The sequence below is a fragment of the Eumetopias jubatus genome, unplaced genomic scaffold (assembly GCF_037043125.1).
Source record: "Eumetopias jubatus isolate StellerSeaLion01/CBP00866 unplaced genomic scaffold, mEumJub1_p1.0 scaffold_6, whole genome shotgun sequence".
Taxonomy (NCBI): domain Eukaryota; kingdom Metazoa; phylum Chordata; class Mammalia; order Carnivora; family Otariidae; genus Eumetopias; species Eumetopias jubatus.
Genome location: NW_028274812.1, coordinates 106,379,934 through 106,397,792, shown reverse-complemented (window position 1 = coordinate 106,397,792; position 17,859 = coordinate 106,379,934). Strand labels below are relative to the sequence as shown.

Below are 17,859 nucleotides of genomic sequence, written 5' to 3'. Positions count from 1 at the left end.
CCGGGCGGGAGTGGGGGGCAGGGGGAGTTAGGGAGACCCGGGGTGGAGCGTCCTCTCTTCCGGGGCTCACCTCACCCACTCTCGGTGCCCGAGCGCTTACCTTCCTGCAAGGCCCCCCGCGCTGCCGCGCCGGTCGTTAAGGACGCCCCGCGTCGCCAGGGGGCGGGGCCGAGGGCCGGTGCGCATGTGCGCGAGTACACCCGCGTGTGCACCGGCTCTCCACCGCGTGCGGCCGTGCGGGGACCGCGAACTCAGTGGGGGGAGGGGGCGGGAGCGGGGGGCGTGCTTTCTGGTTCTGGGGGACATGTTTAGGAATAGATGGGCTTTTCTGGGGGGAAGGGGAGGAGTGGGAGCCAGGGTAGGGCTCCTGGACTGGAGTGCTCTGTTCCTTCTTGCTACCTTTGTGTGGAAACGGGGGTGTGGGGTGACGAGTGGAAAGACGGTCCAGGAAAAGCATCGGCAGTTTCTTCTGGAAGATGAGGAGATGGACGGGCACCTGCAGGGGTTACTGGAACTCCTCTGAGGCCTGCTGTTGACCCCGGGCCTTGCAGGAGAGCTGTGGGTTGCAGCATCCGTGCAGAGTGGCACCTTCCACCTTTCTCCAGAATGTAAACAAGGCTGATGTCAGGCACCAGGCAAGAAGGTTCCAGGTCTCCACAGCGCTCCTTCACACAGACCTAAGCGTTATGTCACCCCTCCCCCCCTCAGACGTTTCACATGGAGGTAGTTTAGCTCCACTTTCAGCTCTCCTGATTACTAGTATGTTAAGTCTAAGTTAACATCTTAGAAGCTCGCTTAACTCATCAGAAAACAGGGGCGCCGCCACAACTCCTCCCCCTGGTGTTCACGGTAAAAAGCTGGGCTTCCAGTGAGCACCACTGAGATGTGGCTACTGTGGCAGTTGCCGAGGTCCGGAAGTACAGTTTTGTAAGCCCACAGGGCTGAGCAAGCAGTCCGGCCCTGCAGAATTCCCGGCATCCCATGCAGGCAGGGACTAGTCCCCTTGCAAGCCCTTTCACCGGTGCAATTAGAATGAGAAATCGTGTCAGAAGCCACGCTCTGCGCTTATAATTTTAACGAAACAGCCCCAGAACTTGGTCACCAGGGAGCCTTTGACTTGGAGATGGGTCTCCTGAGGTCCTTTCCCTCCTCTAGCAACGGAGATCTGGGAACAGAGGTGGAGCTCCCGAGCCTGGGTGGGTGCTAAGTGCATTCATTCTGGTAGAGAAGGAGGGCTTCCTCCCACTCTGAGCTGCCATTTCTCAGCTTTAGCTTCAGCTCAGTTTTGGGGCAGGTGCTGTGCAACTTGTCTTTAAGAGTCAGGTGTCTCTGGCCCCCTGCACTCTCGCAGCTCCCTGTGCCCGCTCACCTCCCCTGCAGGGCCCCTGCCCTGGCTGTGCCACTCCTCCCTCAGATAACCTTGTGGCTCACACCCTCCCCTCAGGTACCACCTCCCCGTGAAACAACAGTCACCCACCCTCCGGATCCCTGTCCCACTTTCTCTGCAGACCTCATCCTTGCCTTACATCCGCTTCCTTCTCTTTATTGCGTATTTCCCCACTAGCAGCAAGCTCCACAAGTGCAGCAAGTTTTAGGCCTTTGGTTCTTGCCGCATTCTCAGCAACTGACCAGTTACCCGTTGCTCATTTCATCGACGGGGCCCTTATGAAAAGCCGCTGTTACTGAAACAAGCGGCACCGGAGAGGATCTGCCCTGTTGTCATGACTTTCCTAGGGCACGTCTGGCTCTTGGTGGCCAGGGAGGCCCTGGTGGGTACCGAGAACAGGCTGGCTTTGGAAAGCCCACTGAGCAACAGAGGCGAGGAGGATGGTTCTGATGTGGATGCTGGGTGGGGAAAGCTGCTCCTTTTTAAGCAAAACACCTCCTGGAGCTTTCTAGCCTCGGTGAAATACTTTTTTTTCTTTTTAAAGAAAAAAATTTATTTACTGACACAGAGAGAGAGAGAGAGAGCACAAGCAGGGGGAGAGGCAGAAAGAGAGGCAGAGGGAGAAGCAGGCTCCCTGCGGGGCTCGATCCCAGGACCCTGGGATCATGACCTGAGCTGAAGGCAGATGCTTAACCGACTAAGCCTCCCAGGTGAAATACTTTTTAATGAGCAATCACAGCCGAGACAGTCCGTGGCTCCACATTCATCCAGTGAGAGGGGAGTATGTCTCTGGGTCCACTCCTGCCTCCTGTAGCCCTATCTCGTGTCCGCACGGGGCCTAGCCCAAGGTGGCCCTCCTGGGCTTAGCTGCTTGGCCTCCAGCCTTCAGTCCTTTGCTTCAGCCTCCGGGGAGGTTCTGCTGGCTCCTTCAGGGCTCCTGTCATGGGTCCGTCGGCTGTCTGTTTAGTCTATGCAAGTCCCTGGGTGAGCCGGGTCAGAGTTGGTCGAGGGCATAGGCTCGTGCTGTACTGAGGGCAGCTTCCAGGTCAGCAGTGGTTCCGGTGCCCTGGGCGACCACCTGAGAGCCCCAGGCCTTGCCCCCCATGTGGCTGCATACTGCCAGTGCCCAGGCCTCTGCTGTGAAGGCTGGCGTGGCACTCTGGGGACAGAAACAGAAGCGGCAGGGATGCAGGGCAGCCCTGCCCACCACCATCCACTCCACCTGCCCTCAAGAGTGGCATCATGGTGATTAGCTGGGTACATGGTAGGGGAATCAAGTAAGGAGATGGGAGAGCACTGGGCTGGGAATGTGGATGGAGGTTAATGAATGTCTGCTACTTGTTTGCAAGGGATGTGTGGCCTGGAGGGAGGGTGGTGGTAATTAGGGGAGCTCATGATGCCTTCTCTGGTCGGGGGGTGTGGTTAGGGCTAAGAGATGGCCCTATCCCCGTTCTGGGGTGTCCCCATTGATACCCTCTACCCTGCCTTGGAGCAGTCAAAGGCGTGGAACCAGAGAGCTAGACCGGAATGGGTGGCGGGGGGCAGGGGGGGGTTGCTCTCCTCCGTCCCTCACCTGGGTCACCTGACAGGCACACAGCACGCGCCCCAGTGGCTGGGGGCTGAGGAGGAGCACAGAGGTGCCAGGCACCCGCTCACACAGCTGCCGCACCACTTTCACCAACACCTGCGCAAGGGAGGGCAGATGGTGACCCTGCCGTTCTCTGGATTCCCAGCTGCCTCCCACTCAGGACTCTCCTCCTCCCGGACCCTGGGGCCACCCCCCCCCCCCAGCCCCAGAGCTCACTGAGAGGGACTCGGCAGCAACTGTGTCCACAATCAGGGGCCCCTGTGAGTGCCGCTGCAGCAGCTCCTGGGTTTTCTGTGTAGCCTGGGGGTGGAGGCAGGAAGGACGGCAGGGGCATCAGGCGGGAAGGCAACGGGGCCCCCCCTCCACACTGAGCCCCAGTCCAGAAATCCCCACCCCCAGCCAAGATCTTCGGCTTTGAGCAGAAGTGCCAGTGGCTCTGCCTCGAATGGCCTGTGTCCTCCCTCTCCCCACCCCCCACCTCTTCCCCTTTCGCCACAGCTCCAGGCCCCCACAAATAGGCCATTGAAGGTGAGGGCCTAAGGCTGGAGCCCAGATGGACGAACCGAGGCTGGGGGGGGCGGGGGGAAGAAGCCGGATCCAAAGTCAAGGAGTAATGCAGGCTGAATGGCCTTATCAAGTCAGTCGGCTTCCTGGAGGGAGAGTCTGAGCCAGACTTGGGAGGTGAAGGAGAGGCACAGTTTGGCAGAGAGGGAAGTGGGGGGATGGCCTGGTGATGGTGCCCAGCTGACGGGGGAGGGAGGAGCTGCCCCCCGCCACACGAGGCCCGGAAGCTTCTCGGTGTGCGTGCTGCAGCGTCTCTGACCCTTGCTGGCTGTCAGCTGAACCTCCTCTTACCTGGCCCAGCTCCAGCTTCCGGACGGCCGTGTTGGCACGCCGCTGCAGCACCTTCAGTGCGGCCTGCAGTTCCCGCCGCTGCCACTGGGGCATCACGGCCGTGTCCACCGCCTACCGCCAGAAGCCTATGAGCCAGGCCCTTCCCTGGGCCACGGACTCTGAGGCGGGGGGAGGGGGGGAAGACATCACCCCCCCCCCACCCCCACCCCCTGCAGACCAACATCGAGGCCAGCTGGAGTCCAGCAGGAAGCCTGGGGAGTGACAGGAAGGGTCTGGGGAGGCACGGGGAGGGGAAGAGGACCAGGAGAGGGTGGGGAGCAGCTCTGTGGTAGGGGTGACCCTCACATCAATAAGTCGTCCCATGTCCTTGGAGAGTCTCTGAGCCGCCACCACATCCTGGCTGCCCCGACTCAGCCGCTCTGTGGCAGCTTCGACCTCCTGGGCCAGGCTCTGGCCCACCTCTCGGGCCTGAGGAGATGGAACAGGATGCTCGGGGCTGCTCGGCTTACTTTCGCCTCCCCAGCACAGGGGCTCTCAACCTATTGCTAGTCGGGGCCAAACTAGAAATACTGAACCATCAGGACCAATCAAGGCAGCAGATAATCACGCCAGGGGCCAGCAGCTGGCACGGCCCCATCCGCACACCTGTGCAGACACTGCTTCTGCTGCTGGTGTCCCCTAGCCTGAGAGTGTCAACTGTGTGCCCCCCCCCCAATCCAGCGGCCTCCTGGACCCTGCTGGCACGCCAACCTGCTGGGCCTGCTCCCCAGTGACGGCCAGCAGGCGGGTGGTGCCCTTGGTGAGCTGGCGCTCTGCAACGATGACCAGGTCCCCTATAGCCCCTGTGCGCAGAAGGTGCCTGAGGGCAGAGGGAGGGACAGGGAAGTCAGTGGGAACGCTGGGATAGGAAAGAGCAGCCGAAGCTCCGAACCAGGGGCTGATGGCTCCAGACACTAAAGAAGGGTGAGGATCCGGGGGCCCCGGGTCAGGAGAGGCAGGCAAGAGTGACTCACGTCCCACAGCACAGCTCCACAGAGGTCTGCAGTGCAGCTCGGGAGCCTGGGTCCAGCGCACGGGCCACAGGCACCCCCACTGACACCACCCGCACAGGGTCTGGGTATACCTGAGGGTGTACGGGGACAAGTCTGTTAACCAGCGCGCGCGCGTGCGTGCACTGGTGTGTGTGTGTGTGTGAGTGTGAGTGTGTGTGTGTGTGTGTGTGTGTGTCAGGGGGCAGGTGATCTTCACCAAGGGGGGGGTCCCCAACTCACCTCATCCAGGGAGCGCAGGCCAGGGACACGGGCAGTGCATGCCAGGGCCACGTCCTCCATGTACACTGGCTCGTCCTGCCCCACGGCGTCTTGCACAGTGCCTTCCACTGCCCGGAGCTGTTCTGGGGTCAGTGGAGCCTGGTGGGGTGGGGAGAAAATGGACAGACTGACAGGTCAGTTCCATGCCTCTAACTGATGCGGTAAGAGGCAGTAAATGTTCACGGACTATCCTCAGGTGCCAAAGCAGTGGCTGGCACATAGCGGTGCTCACTCAACCTTGGTGGAGCAGACAATTCTTTTCCTTAGCGGGGCCTGCTGGCAACTGCAGGCCTTTCATTAGGCACTAAAAGTTGATGAAGAAACGAACACGCTCTTCTGTACCGAGGGAGCTCACAACAAGGGGTGGCCCAACGGAAGAGAAACCCGGGATGGGCGGATGCGGGAGCAAGGGCGGAGCCCGTGGCGCGGGGAGGAAAGGGAGCCAGGGTGGCAGGGAAGGGAGGGCAGCTCAGTTGGAGCAAGGAGGGCTTGCGTGACAGCAGCAACAAGGAAGCTGGGTGGCTGGAGGTGGAAGGAGGGCTCTGGACACTGTCTGGCCGCCCACCCCCTCCCCAGTGCACAAGGAGCCTGAGGGCAAGAGCCACGGCCTCACAGTGAATGAGGGACAGGGGGCCCGGGTCCTAGGACTGGCCAAACCCCCCTGCCACCTGACCACCTCTCTGTAAGCCTGCCGGCTCACCTGAAGCCTCTCTGTGCCCCGCTCACCTGGGTGGCCACGTCAAAGCGCAGGTGCTCGGGACTGAGACAGGAACCTCGCTGCTCCGTGCCAGGGCCCAGGGCCTGCCGCAGTGCCCAGCTGAGCAGGTGGGTGGCTGTGTGCTTCTCCATACAGCCTAGACGCCAGGCCTGAAACACTGTTGTCACCCAGGAGCCTGGGGTGTGGGGAGAGCCCAGAGGCTGCAGGATATCCTGAGTATCAGGGGTGCGGTCCTTACCTCATCCACGTGTAGCTGCACCTGGTCCCCCACCTTCAGGCCCTCAGGGGCCACGGCCTCGTGTAGGATGAAGCCTCCACAGACCTGGGCCCGGGCCACTGGGAACAGCACATCCTGGGGAAGGGCGGGGGGCCAAGGCACTGGAGTGACGTAGCTCTTCCCTCCCCTTGGCTCCCTTCCCAGCTCAGGCCCGCCATGGGCAGAAATTAACTTGTGTGTGTGTATGGGGGCTCACCTCCTGGCCCACCCGCACCAGGTAGCCTCGGTCTGAAGCCTGACCCCCCTGTTCAGCATAGAAGTTGGTTTTGTCCAAGAGGAGGCCACAGCGCTGGCCCTTCCCCACAGAGGCCACGGCTGTCCCGTCCTCTGCATACAGCTGGAGCACCTGGGCCTCACAGGTGCTGAACTCTGCCAGGGAGAAGCATGGTTATCAGTGCTAGGCAGGGCTGTGGGGCCCCGGGTGTGGGTCTGTGCCTTACTTGAAGGCAGCAGGCACGGGGCTGGGGAGGACGGGGCACTTTCAGGCGCCACAGCGACCCCTGGGGGCTACCCCAGGGAATGCCCAGAGCTGGGAGCGCCCATTGCAGACAGACATCCCTCCCTATCACCCCCACGTACACCTGTGGCCACCAGCCTCGGTCCAGCCTCTCACCATAACCCCCGCTGGGTCGCAGGGAGTAGCTGTACTTGGGACTGTCGTCAGTTGGGGGCACCCCTCGGCGCTGCAGCTCCCCCAGTGCGTGGACATTCAGCTGCAGTCCCTGCTCCTGAATGGGCTCGGCCTGCCGTGACCCGTGCTGCGGGATGGGCACATGCGCATGGAAGGGGCATGTGTACGGTGCGATGGGACCTGAGCCTCCCCAGAGCCCTGTCCCTGCCACACAGCTATGTGCACCCTGCCCTCCCCTTGGGAATAAGCCGTCAGGGCTTGGCTGGCTGCTAGAGACCCTGGGCTGGCCAGTGAACCACCCAACAGGCAGGGTCTCGAGGTCAGGCCTCCCTCCCACCCCTCACCCACTGCTGCCCTTGGAGGTCCCCTCTCTAGGACGCTGCGCTGGCCTCTCACCTTCTGCTCTGGCTTAGCCCACTGCACTAGTGTTCTCTCCAGGCCTCGGGGACAGACCCTACCTCAGCCTCCTGTTGCCCTTAATAGTTGCAGCTCCTCCCCCAGGAACTCAGGGCTGGGGAAGGGGCTGTCCCAACAGAACCCTGGGCGGGGGTGCCCCAGCCTGTACCTGGGCCTCCTCCTGGGCCAGCCGTGCCAGCCCAGCCGAGTCCAGCTGCACCCCTTTCTCCTCCAGCATCAACTCCAGCAGGTCCAGGGGGAGCCCCAGGTTCCCAGACAGTGATAAGGACCAGGCCACTTCAGCTTTGAGGAAGGAAGACAAAGGGTGTTCACGGGGGAGGGGCAGGATAGACCGAAGAGGAAGGAATGGGGGAGAAATAAGGGCCAGGGCTTTTCTAAGCACACACAAGCCACCGGATGCCAAGCACAAGTGTCCCCTCCCTACATCAGGTGGGTCCAGGAGAGGGGTTAGGCTTCAAGCTCTAAGGCTATAGGGTACTCCTTTGTCATCTGTCATTTCAGAGGCGAAGGGAAGCTCATTCTAGGCATGAAGCCAGCCTTTGAAAGCAAGGACTGGAGGCAGGGCCAGCTGGGGAGTGGGGAAGTGGGGAGAAGCAGGGTGGTGTCCAGCTGCAGAGAGGTCTGGGTGCTGGAGACAGTGCAGGGAGAGGGACATGGGGGGAGGAGGGTGTGGATGCTAGGCATAGGCCTGCCCTGGCTCACCTAAGTGAGGCCCTCACACCTTGGCTAGGCACCTCACTCACCAGGGAACAGTTCAGAAGGCCCCAGGCGCCTCAGGGTCCGATCGATGATCCGCCGACCCCGCTGCAGGGAGGCCAGGAAGGCTGCCTCATCCTCTGACACCAGGTTGGTTATCTGAACGGGGGCAGGGCAGGACTGGAGCTAGGCCTCCTCCGAAGGACAGCCGCTCTCCACCTGTCTCGTCGGCTCCTCCCTCCCCATCTGAAGCCAGTACCTGGGCTGAGTTCTTCTGTAGTTCTGGATAAGCATCCCCCTGAGGGAGGTAGATGGCTGAGAAGTGTGAAAGGCAACCTACCCACTCTGCACCTCCCCACCCTGGGCCTCCCTGAGGACACCTGCCTTGGAAGCTCAGCTCAGGCCAATGGATGGGGAATGGACCCAAATAGGGAATACAGGCAGAAGGGGGTCCCAAACTTAAAGGCTCAGCCTTCAGGCAAGGAGACCTCCTGAGGGCTCCCTGCTTCTCGTATGCAATCCCAGCTTTCTCAGCCCCACAGGACCTGGACTGGACATTTAGGGTGGGGAACCTAGGCTGGGGGCACTGTCTGGGCTCAGCTGCAAGCTTCCCGAGCACCCAGGGAGGCCCAGAAGAGTTAGCTCTGCCCTCACCAGGGTCTCCACCACTATAGGAACCAGGCTGCCTAGGAAGCCAGGCGGTGCCCGCAACACCTCTGTAGAGAATCGCACAGCTCGACGGAGGATCCGACGAAGAACCAGCCTAGGGGATTCAGAGGCCAGCTATGAACCCCCAGTCACCTTGGTCAGCAGTATGGAGAGTGGGGAGGGCAAGGTCCAGGGTGTGTGCTCTCATCCCGGAGCCCTTGCCCTTTTCCCACTCCTCCTGCCATCTCAACCCAACCCACCTCTCTATCCCCTTCCTTCCTCTCCTCTGCAACCCCCCAGCAGCCCCTGCCTCTCTCTGTAGCCCTTCCAGACTCACGGGGCGCCCGACATTCCAGGGTAGACGCCATCAGCGATGCAGACACTGAGCGTGCGGATGTGATCGGCCACCACGCGGTATGCCATGTCTGTGCGCCCCTCGTCTGCTGCTCCTACCCGGCCCAAGTAAGGGGGTGCCCTGCAACCCTGGCAAGTGGGAGACAAGGAGACATGGCTGCTGGCCCTGCCTGACATGGCCCAGGTGGGGTGCTCTTCATCAGCCCTAGAGCATCTGTCCTCACCCCTAAAGCCGACTACATCTGGACCGTCCTAGCTGGAGAAGCTTCCAACATGAAAGGGAGCCAGGCCCTGCCCTCCTGGGGCCACATTCAGCATTAACTATGATCGCAGCTGTGATCACGTACTGAATTTCTGCTATCAGAATGGCGTGGGTGGTTGAAGGATGCATTGTCTAATATCCAAAACATCCTGCTCTGGGAGGTATTACTAGCCTCGCTTTTAAAAGGAAACGGAGGCCCAGAGGAGCTAGCTGAGTGCCACAAGGCCATGCAACACATCAGAGCAGATCTGAGATCTGAGGCTGGCCCATCTGACCCCAGGTGCTCTCCGCTGCCCACACCCACTCCTCCAGCCTCTATGGGGGGGGTGGTGGGGGGAGGGTGTAAGCTGTGCCTACATGTAAGTGCTCCAAAGCACATGCCCGGTTCATCCAGCTCCACACCTAGAGCTCCACACCTGTCTCTTCCCAGAGCTTCCCCCTCCCCATGAACAGTCCTGCCACTCACCACATTGCTCGAGTCAAAAACTAGAGAGCAGGCCTTGACTTTTATTTCCCTTCCCCATCCTATCGATCACTGGGGCCTTCTGTTCCTCTGTCTGTGAGATCTTTCAGAACAATTACTCTTCTCCAGTTCCACAGCTACCAGTCTAAGCCAGGCCCTGTTGTCTCTTCCACGGATGATGAAATAGCCTCCCAGCTGGTTTCTTAGCTTCTTCTCAGGTCTCCCTCCAGCCCATCCTCCACACAGTAACAAGAGTGGCCTTTAAAAGTGTCAATCAGATCACGGCCCTCCCCATCTCAGAACACTTCTCACCACACTTAGAAAAGCGCCACTTTGGACTTCAAGGCCCCACAAGGTTGACTTCTGCCTTCCTTTGTATGGTAGACAGTTTGCAAAAATGGCCACAATCCTTTCCTTTTCTGTGTGCACGCCACTTTACAACGTGACCACAGCTGCTTCCCATCCAGGGATAGAATCTATTTCTCCACCCCTTGAATGTGGGCTAGCCTTGTGACTTGCTTTGGCCAACAAAATGAGGCGGAGATGACACTGCTCTGAGCCTAGGCCTCGAGAGGCCTCGTGTGCTTCTGCTCTCCTTCTTAGAACCTTGCTGAGCTGTGATGTGATGTGAACAAGCCCCAGCTAGCCTGCTGCTTGATACAGCATGGTCACTCCCAGCGACCCAAACAGCTAGCCAGCCAGCCCATCCTCAGAAGTAGAACTGCCTAGCAGCTGACTACAGATGTATGAATGAACTCAAGAAAACCAAAAGAATGACCCAATGAAGCCCAGCCAACATTGCTGGCTCACAGACTCATACGCTAAATAACTCACTGTTATTTAAACTACAAAGTGTTTGGTGGTTTGTTACACAGCAAAATCTCAGGGACACATTCTCCAGCTATATCCCATGTGATTCTTCTTTAGCTAGCTGGCCACCTTTGTATTCCTTTCCTGCCTCAGGGCCTTGGTATCTGCTGTCCCCTCTACCTGGAATGAGCTTCCTGGGGCTGGCTCCTCCTCTTTCAGGTTCCAGCTCAGAGATCATCTGCTTGGTGAGCCTTCCCCAAATACTTGGTCTAAGATTCCTCTGTACCCAAGTCCTCTCCTAGTTACTATCACCCACCATGTTTACTGCCTGGTCACAATCTGCAATCTTGTTCAAATCTGCCATCTTGTTCTTTAATACGTTTACTTATTATTTATCTCTTAGGCTACAATGTAATCTCCACCATCTCTTTTCTGTTTACTGCTGTTCTCCTGTATCAAGCACAAAGGACTTCACCCAAAGTAGGCACTCAAAACATATTTTTTGAATAAATGAAGGAAGGAAGGAGTTAGGGGCAATTATCAGGTAATAAACATGAACCCTAGCCTCATGTTTGACCTTGGTATCCTTGGTTGATCACTGTTTCCACATGCAGGTACATGCAGAATTCTCAACAAAAATGGAAAGCAATAGCTTCTGGAAGGGAAGAGGCAGGCTCACCTGGTGTATGGCACTGAGCAGCGGGGAGAAGAGGTCAGTGTCGTAGGTGGAGCGTGCGCCCTGCAGCACAGCCACCAGCCTTTCCAGGCCCATTCCTGTGTCCACATGCCGCTGGGGCAGGGGCTGCAGGCTTCCATCTGCCTCTCTGGCCAGGGAAGGTGTGCAAGGTGAGGCCCCACACAGGATTACAGGGGTGAGGCAGATGCCCAAGTGCAGGGGAGGAATGAGGAGGGAGCTGACAGTGGGAGGAACCAGAAGGCAGTATCCACCCCTCCCCACCAAAGGCAGACAGCGATGGCCTTGGTTCCTGTATGTACTTTCTCATAAAGGGTGATCTCCACCCTCACCACTACCTGGGCCCTTGCCTGGACCCACGCATCCCCTTTCTGGGACAGAATTCTTTGCCCTGAGGAAAAGACAGGTCAAGGCTGGAAGAAAATCTTAGGGATCACGAAGCTCAGCTTCATCATGTGATCAAAGAGCAAAGGCCTGAGAGCAGCAGTGACTAGTTTAAACTGTTATAAGCATAGTCAGTTGGGCATCTGACTCTCGGTTTCAGCTCCGGTCATGAGGTCAGGGTCGTGTTATCAGGCCCGGCACTGGGTTCCGTGCTGAGCATGGGGCCTGCTTGGGATTCTCTCTCTCTCCCTCTGTACCATTCCCCCCACCACCCCCGCTCCTGTGTGCCCTCACACTCTCTAAATAAGTAAATAAATACAAACTGTTAAGAGCACAGACTAGGGTTAAATCAGTTATTATGTGGAAAGTATTCAGAAATGTGCCTGGCACACAGTAAACACCATTTAAGTGTTTGTTTTTTATAAGAAATGGATCAAAGTCTCCTGACTGCTACCTTCTCCAATTCTGGCCAGGGATGTTCCTCCTGCTCTAGCACCCTATTACCTGTTGTGTTGAATGAAGACCAGATTCCAAAGCTCCACCAGCTGGGGGGCTCCCACCCTACCAGCAAGGTCATAGTGGATCTCGGTACAGGGCCCACAAGGGCCAGTGTCCCCCATCTCCCAGAAGTTCTCTTGGGGTCCAAAGGAAAGCACATGGCTGGCAGGCACCCTGAGGAGAAAGCCAGGCGAGTGGTGGGGAGACAGACAAGCCTGGGAGCCAGAACCCTCTCGGCCATGAGAGCCTCTCCAGCAAGCTCAGCAAGAGCGGAAACGGGGCTGACCCCAGTCTCCTAGGATACACCGAGATTCTGAGGACTGATGCTGGTACTATTTGCCGGTCCTCTTGCCCTCCAGAAACGGACATAATGGGCTGAGGCAGACTTACCCTAAGCGGAGCCAGATGTCCCTGCTCTCCAGGTCTGGGTCCAATCCTGCCTTGGGGTCACCACCAAAGTAGGAGACCCAGAGCCTGTCCTGAGGGATCCCATAGACCTGAGTCAGCAGTTCCCAGGCCATGCTGCAAGCCTCCTCCTGCAGGGGAAACCCACATGGGGTGGGAGGAGGAAAATGGGTGAGAAGAGGGCCCCACTGAAGCGCCAATCAAGCCACATTGAGTTTCAGCCCTCAACTTAAGACAAAATTCCACTGCCCACCTCATTTCGAGAACAAACCATTACCATTTCTGCTTGAGTTTTTTTTTCTCCTCCCCCTCTTCTAAATCCTTTATTTCAAGTCCCCTCCTCTCCATGAAATTGTCTTTCCACCCTAACCCGGGCTGATTTCTAACTCCTGCATTTTAGCGTTTCTGCCTGACCATTTATTCATACAGTTACTGATTAGCCATTAGGCAAGAAGCACAGTCCTGGCCCTCAAGGAGGGCCTCCTTTACAGTCCAATTAGGGAAGTGAAACACATTCATACCATACATGTTCACCTAGCACTTTCCCTCTGTGTCCACTATGAGTCCTGTCTACACAGACACTAGGAATGGAGACAGGACTAATCTTGAGCCCCTTCTTGGTTGACCACTGACGCTTTCTTAACTCCAGGGCTTCCTGGAGACTTACCTTAAAATATTCACCCCCAAAAGCCCAGTTGCCGAGCATCTCGAAGAAGGTATGATGGGAAAGGTCTCGGCCCACATCCTCCAGGTCGCTGTGGCGTCCTCCAGCCCTCACACATTTCTGGCTGTTCGCCACACGTCGGAAGCCTGCCATCTCGCTTCGCGGATTCACAGTGCCCAGGAAGATTGGCTTGAACTGGAAACGCATGAAGGTCCCAGTTCTCATTCCCTCAGAAGGGAGAGGTGGGGAGTGGGGTGTTCAGACTGAAGGCTGACTGTGCCCCTGAGAGTGCCGTGCATGGCCAACGGGGCAATCTGGGAGCCTGGGGGCACCTATCTCTGGTGTGTGTGGAGCAGCCAATGGGTCAATAAATCATGAAACAGAGACGCTCTGCTAGTAAATTAGGCAAGGTAAAAGGAGGAGGAATGTGTTGGTGGCTGGAAACAGGGCACTGATTGGCTTCATCCTCCATTTCAGCTTCTTCAAACCACACCCAATAACCTCTGGGTATAAATCCGAGACCACAGGGCATGTCTCACAAAGTCAGCATTTAACAGCCTTTAAGGTTAATCTACTCCCCCCTCCTCGCCCATTTTACAGATGAAGACAAATCTAGAGAGTAAGTGGTGCTCAAAGTCAAAAGCTTAGAGAACACAGTCTAGCCATACTGAGTACTCAATAAACATTTATTTAATGAATCAGTTATCTTTATTTAAAGCATGAATAAATGAAGCAAGACTTTCTCCACCACTCTTCCCCCATAAAACTCCACACCCTCCATTCCTGGACCTAAAACTCAATCCAAACCCTTAAGTTCCCAAGTGCAGCCTTCCCCAAGCCCAAACACGTGCCCGCAAACAGCCTAACCACGAACTGCCCTTTCCCCAGAGGGCATGAGCTCCGCCCCTCGCTTCTTTTGCCCAATCCCGCGGCGCCTTTCTCCCTGCAAAAAAATCACAAACTCCGCCCCCGATCAGAGTGGCTCAGCCCCCACCTGGTTCATGCCCGCATTGACGAAAAGCAAACTGGGGTCGCCGCGCGGCCGCACGGAAGCGGACGGCACTAGCCGGTGGCCATGGCGGTCCCGAAAGAAGTTCAGGAAGGCGTCGCGCACGATCGTGGCCTGGGCTGGAGGGGGCTCGGATGAGAAAGGCCGACGGCTGGGGCTCCCCCATGGGGGCGACCTTCGAATGGCCCGCCTCAGTCGCCCGGCGGCAGCTGCCATCGATACCGCCATCTTAACTCGGGGCAGTGACTTCACGGGGTCAAAGGGCACCGCGGGGATAGAAGGTGACGTGGAAAGGAAGCCGCGCGTTTCCTACAGCGGCCCCTGGCGGTGGGAGGACTGAAGGCAGCCTCTATCGTCCGGGTAGAGTGAGTGGGAAGAGGGGACTTCAGCAGGAGTAAGGCCAGCTGGCCTAGCACAGCTGCCTGGCACGCAGTAGGCCCTTAATTCTTTCATCATTAAACAAATATTCATTTAGGGGGCGCCTGGGTGGCTCAGTCGTTAAAGGTCTGCCTTCGGCTCAGGTCGTGATCCCGGGGTTCTGGGATCGAGCCCCGCATCGGGCTCCCTGCTCGGCGGGAAGCCTGCTTCTCCCTCTCGCACTCCCCCTGCTTGTGTTCCCTCTCTGTGTCTCTCTCTGCCAAATAAATCTTTAAAAACAAAACAAAAGGATTTAAACAAATCAAAAAGATTTTATTTATTTGACAGATAAATCTTTAAAAACAAAACAAAAAGATTTTATTTATTTGACAGAGACACAGCGAGAGAGGGAACACAAGCAGGGGGAGTGGGAGAGGGAGAAGCAGGCTTCCCTCAGAGCAGGGAGCCCGATGCGGGCCTCGATCCCTGGACCTTGGGATCATGACCTGAGCTGAAGGCAGACGCTTAACGACTGAACCACCCAGGCGCCCAAATAAATAAAATCTTTTAAAAAAACCCCAAAACACACAAATATTCATTTAGAGCCTACTAGTGCCAGGCATTGTTTTAGGCCCTTAAGGTATATTAGTTACAACTTTAACAAAAATCCTTGCTCTCCAGAAATCTATACTGTAGTAGTAATTGTTATGTTTATTAATTTTGCAGGGTTACAATTGGAGTTGCAGTGAGCAGGCATGGATTCAACTTCATTGGTGTGTGCGTGTGTGTGTTTGTGTTTCCAGGCTGAGGGAAGAACGCAGAGTGCCAAGAGAGGTAATATCAGCATTCATTCAAGAAGCATTCAATAAATATATATTGAGGGGCACCTGGGTGGCTCAGTTGATTAAGCATCTGCCTTCCGCGCAGGTCGTGATCCCCGGGGTCCTGTGATGGAGTCCTGTGTGTGTGTGTGTGTGGGGGGGTCCCTACTTAGTGGGGTGGCTGCTTCTCCCTCCCCCTCCCCCTGCTCCTTCTCTCTCACTCTCTCTCTTAAATAAAATCTTTTTAAAAAATATATATCGATTATCAACTATGTGCCAGGCACTGTTCTAGACAATGCCCTTTGCCCTTGGCATTGGAAATGACCGTTTTTTTTCTTAGGGACCAAAGCAGGCCCTTTGGAACAGGAGTCTAGTGGAGACTGAAGCCAAACAGCATCTGCTCCATTATTAATTGCTTAATAACATTTGGTCTTTAAATTTGCCTGGGGATTAGAGAGAATCCAGGTTGTCAGGGCAAGATGAAGCTGCTGACCAACAGCTGCAGAGATTTCTCTCTCTCTCAGCTTCCCAGTGCCCTAGGGTTTTATATGCTTTACATTAGGGTAAGAGAGATACCTGCTCCACGTCCTGCTTCTGTCTTTTTCTCCATGGTGACAGGTGTGACCGTGATGCCAACACAGGCCCTTGTGGGTACAACCCAGGTCCTCATGGGGCTTCTCATGATAACCTCTGCTCTTGGTTTGGGAAATTTAAGCAGGTTAAGAAGAGACATCGCCAAGGTTAAAGCCCAACAGGGGCAGCAGAGCTGAAATCAGTGTGTTCACCTACAAGGCCTCAGCCATCCGCGTGGGCTCTTTTGATCATTCTTTATGAGTTATGTTATTTAAGGACTTCTGAAACATGGTTTCCTTGGGAAATGTGTATTCTTTTTTGGACTTGAGTTTCTATAGCAATGGTGAATTGTCAACTTTGTATTCTGACAGAGCACATAGCATCTATCCCATGATCCTCTGTTTCTTCCCTTGCCCACGTAAATTAAAAGAGTTGTTTTGAAAGTGTGTTTTGCCTGTTACGGTTTTTCCAGTGTTTTTGGAACAGGAACCCAAAGCCAGATGGGGATTTCTGTGAGATTGATGATCTTGAGACAAGACTGTGAAATTCTTCCCCAAACTGAGATGGGAGTGTTTTGCTAGAGAAACCTAGCTGGGGCCTCTAACCAATACTGATGTCAACTTTCTTTTTCAGATTTTTTTTCAGAAACTTTTTATATTAAAGTAGGAACTCTGTGTTTTTAAAGATTTTATTTATTTTAAAGAGAGAGCATGAACAAGGCAGGGGGAGGAGCAGAGGGAGAGTGGAAGGGAGAGGGAAAGAATCTCAAGCTGACTCCATGCAGAGCGCAGAGCCTGACCCGGAGCTTGATCTCATGACCCTGAGATCACGCCTGGAGCCAAAACCAAGAGTCGGACACTTAACCAACAGCCACCTAGGCGCCCCAGGAACTTTTTGTTTTTAGACTAACATGGAAATAGTGTGGAGCCATGCATTTTTTTTCCAAACAGCTTTACTGAAATATAATTCACATACCCTACAATTCACCCATTTTACATGTACAATTCAGTGACTTTCAGTACATTCACAGAGTCCTTATCTGTTACCATAATCACTTTCACAACACTTTCATTGCCCCAAAAGAAACCTCATGCCCTTTAGCCGTTAACCACCCCCAGCCCTCTCATCCCTAGACAACTACTAATCTACTTTCTCTTTGTAGATTTGCCTATTCTGAACATTTCATATAAATGGAATCACATAATATATGGTCTTTTGTATCTGGCTTAGTTAGCATAATGTTTTCAAGGTTCATCCATATTATAGCTTGTGTTGTGGACTTTTAGAAATTCATTTCTTGAGTTCTCTGTTTGAAGAAGGGTTTTTCCTCCATCTTACTATTTTGTCCCTGCCATTAAAAGATGATCATTTTCTTTTCTTTAAATGTGGTATTCTCTGGTAAGTCAGTCTCTTTTTTTCCCCAGGGAAGCCAAGTGGTTCTTTTAGGATTGTGATGTATCTATTCTGATTTACCACTGTCCTCGGATGAGGAAGTGAAGCTTAAGGTCCGCAGCTTCTCAAGATAGGTATGTGTGGAGAGAACTCACCAGACTGGGAAGTTACCGACCTGGGAAATTCTCTCCGAAGTACTTATGCCTTTGTATTTGTAAGAATTTCATTTTGGGGGGCACCTGGGTGGCTCAGTTCTTAAGCATCTGCCTTTGGCTCAGGTCATGATCTTGGGGTCCTGGGATCGAGCCCCTCATCGGGCTCCCTGCTCAGTGGGGAGTCTGCTTCTCCCTCTCCCTCTGCCCCTCCCCGTTTGTGTTCTCTCTCTCAAAAAAATAAATAAAAATCTTAAAAAGAGGGGCACCTGGGTGGCTCAGTCTTTGGGTGTCTGCCTTCGGCTCGGGTCATGATCTTGGGGTCCTGGGATTGAGCCCTGCATCAGGCTCCCTGCTTGGCGGGAGGCCTGCTTCTCCCTCTCCCACTCCCCCTGCTCATGTTCCCTCTCTCGTTATGTCTCTCTCTTTCAAATAAATAAATAAATAAATAAAATCTTAAAAAAAATCTTAAAAAGAATTTCATTTTGGGGTTT

General features: G+C 55.4%; 1 protein-coding gene and 1 long non-coding RNA gene across 3 annotated transcripts; one reads left to right on the top strand and one right to left on the bottom strand.

The window, feature by feature from the left end:
* Positions 1-1,910: 1,910 nt before the first annotated feature.
* AARS2 (alanyl-tRNA synthetase 2, mitochondrial) lies at positions 1,911-14,311 on the bottom strand. Of its 2 annotated transcripts, XM_028097799.2 has the most exons (22): positions 14,056-14,311; positions 13,065-13,256; positions 12,383-12,528; positions 11,999-12,166; positions 11,096-11,240; positions 8,865-9,010; positions 8,534-8,642; positions 8,139-8,177; positions 7,927-8,038; positions 7,332-7,465; positions 6,749-6,893; positions 6,332-6,504; positions 6,097-6,210; positions 5,867-6,007; positions 5,102-5,239; positions 4,844-4,953; positions 4,581-4,689; positions 4,176-4,298; positions 3,831-3,941; positions 3,192-3,275; positions 2,961-3,071; positions 1,911-2,546 (listed from the first exon to the last, which is right to left on the bottom strand). In XM_028097799.2, exons 1-22 carry the CDS (start codon positions 14,296-14,298, stop codon positions 2,382-2,384), a joined length of 2,958 nt encoding a protein of 985 aa, XP_027953600.1. In that variant the 5' UTR covers positions 14,299-14,311; the 3' UTR covers positions 1,911-2,381. The 2 variants fall into 2 exon arrangements, with proteins under 2 accessions (XP_027953600.1, XP_027953601.1); XM_028097800.2 differs by lacking the exon at positions 8,139-8,177.
* LOC148164120 (uncharacterized) lies at positions 14,072-16,264 on the top strand. Its single transcript, XR_015768352.1, has 2 exons — positions 14,072-14,351; positions 15,154-16,264. It is a non-coding gene; the product is annotated as an uncharacterized LOC148164120 (long non-coding RNA).
* Positions 16,265-17,859: the final 1,595 nt, after the last annotated feature.

Bases quoted from the DNA above. Each gene is read 5' to 3' on its own strand.
- AARS2 (XM_028097799.2), bottom strand. From the start codon at position 14,298: ATGGCGGTATCGATGGCAGCTGCCGCCGGGCGACTGAGGCGGGCCATT. The intron at 8,643-8,864 runs GTGAGTCTGGAA...TGAATCCCCTAG, and splicing joins CCTGGAATGTCGGGCGCCCC to GCTGGTTCTTCGTCGGATCC. The intron at 6,211-6,331 runs GTGAGCCCCCAT...GCCCTTCCCCAG, and splicing joins TGGTGCGGGTGGGCCAGGAG to GATGTGCTGTTCCCAGTGGC.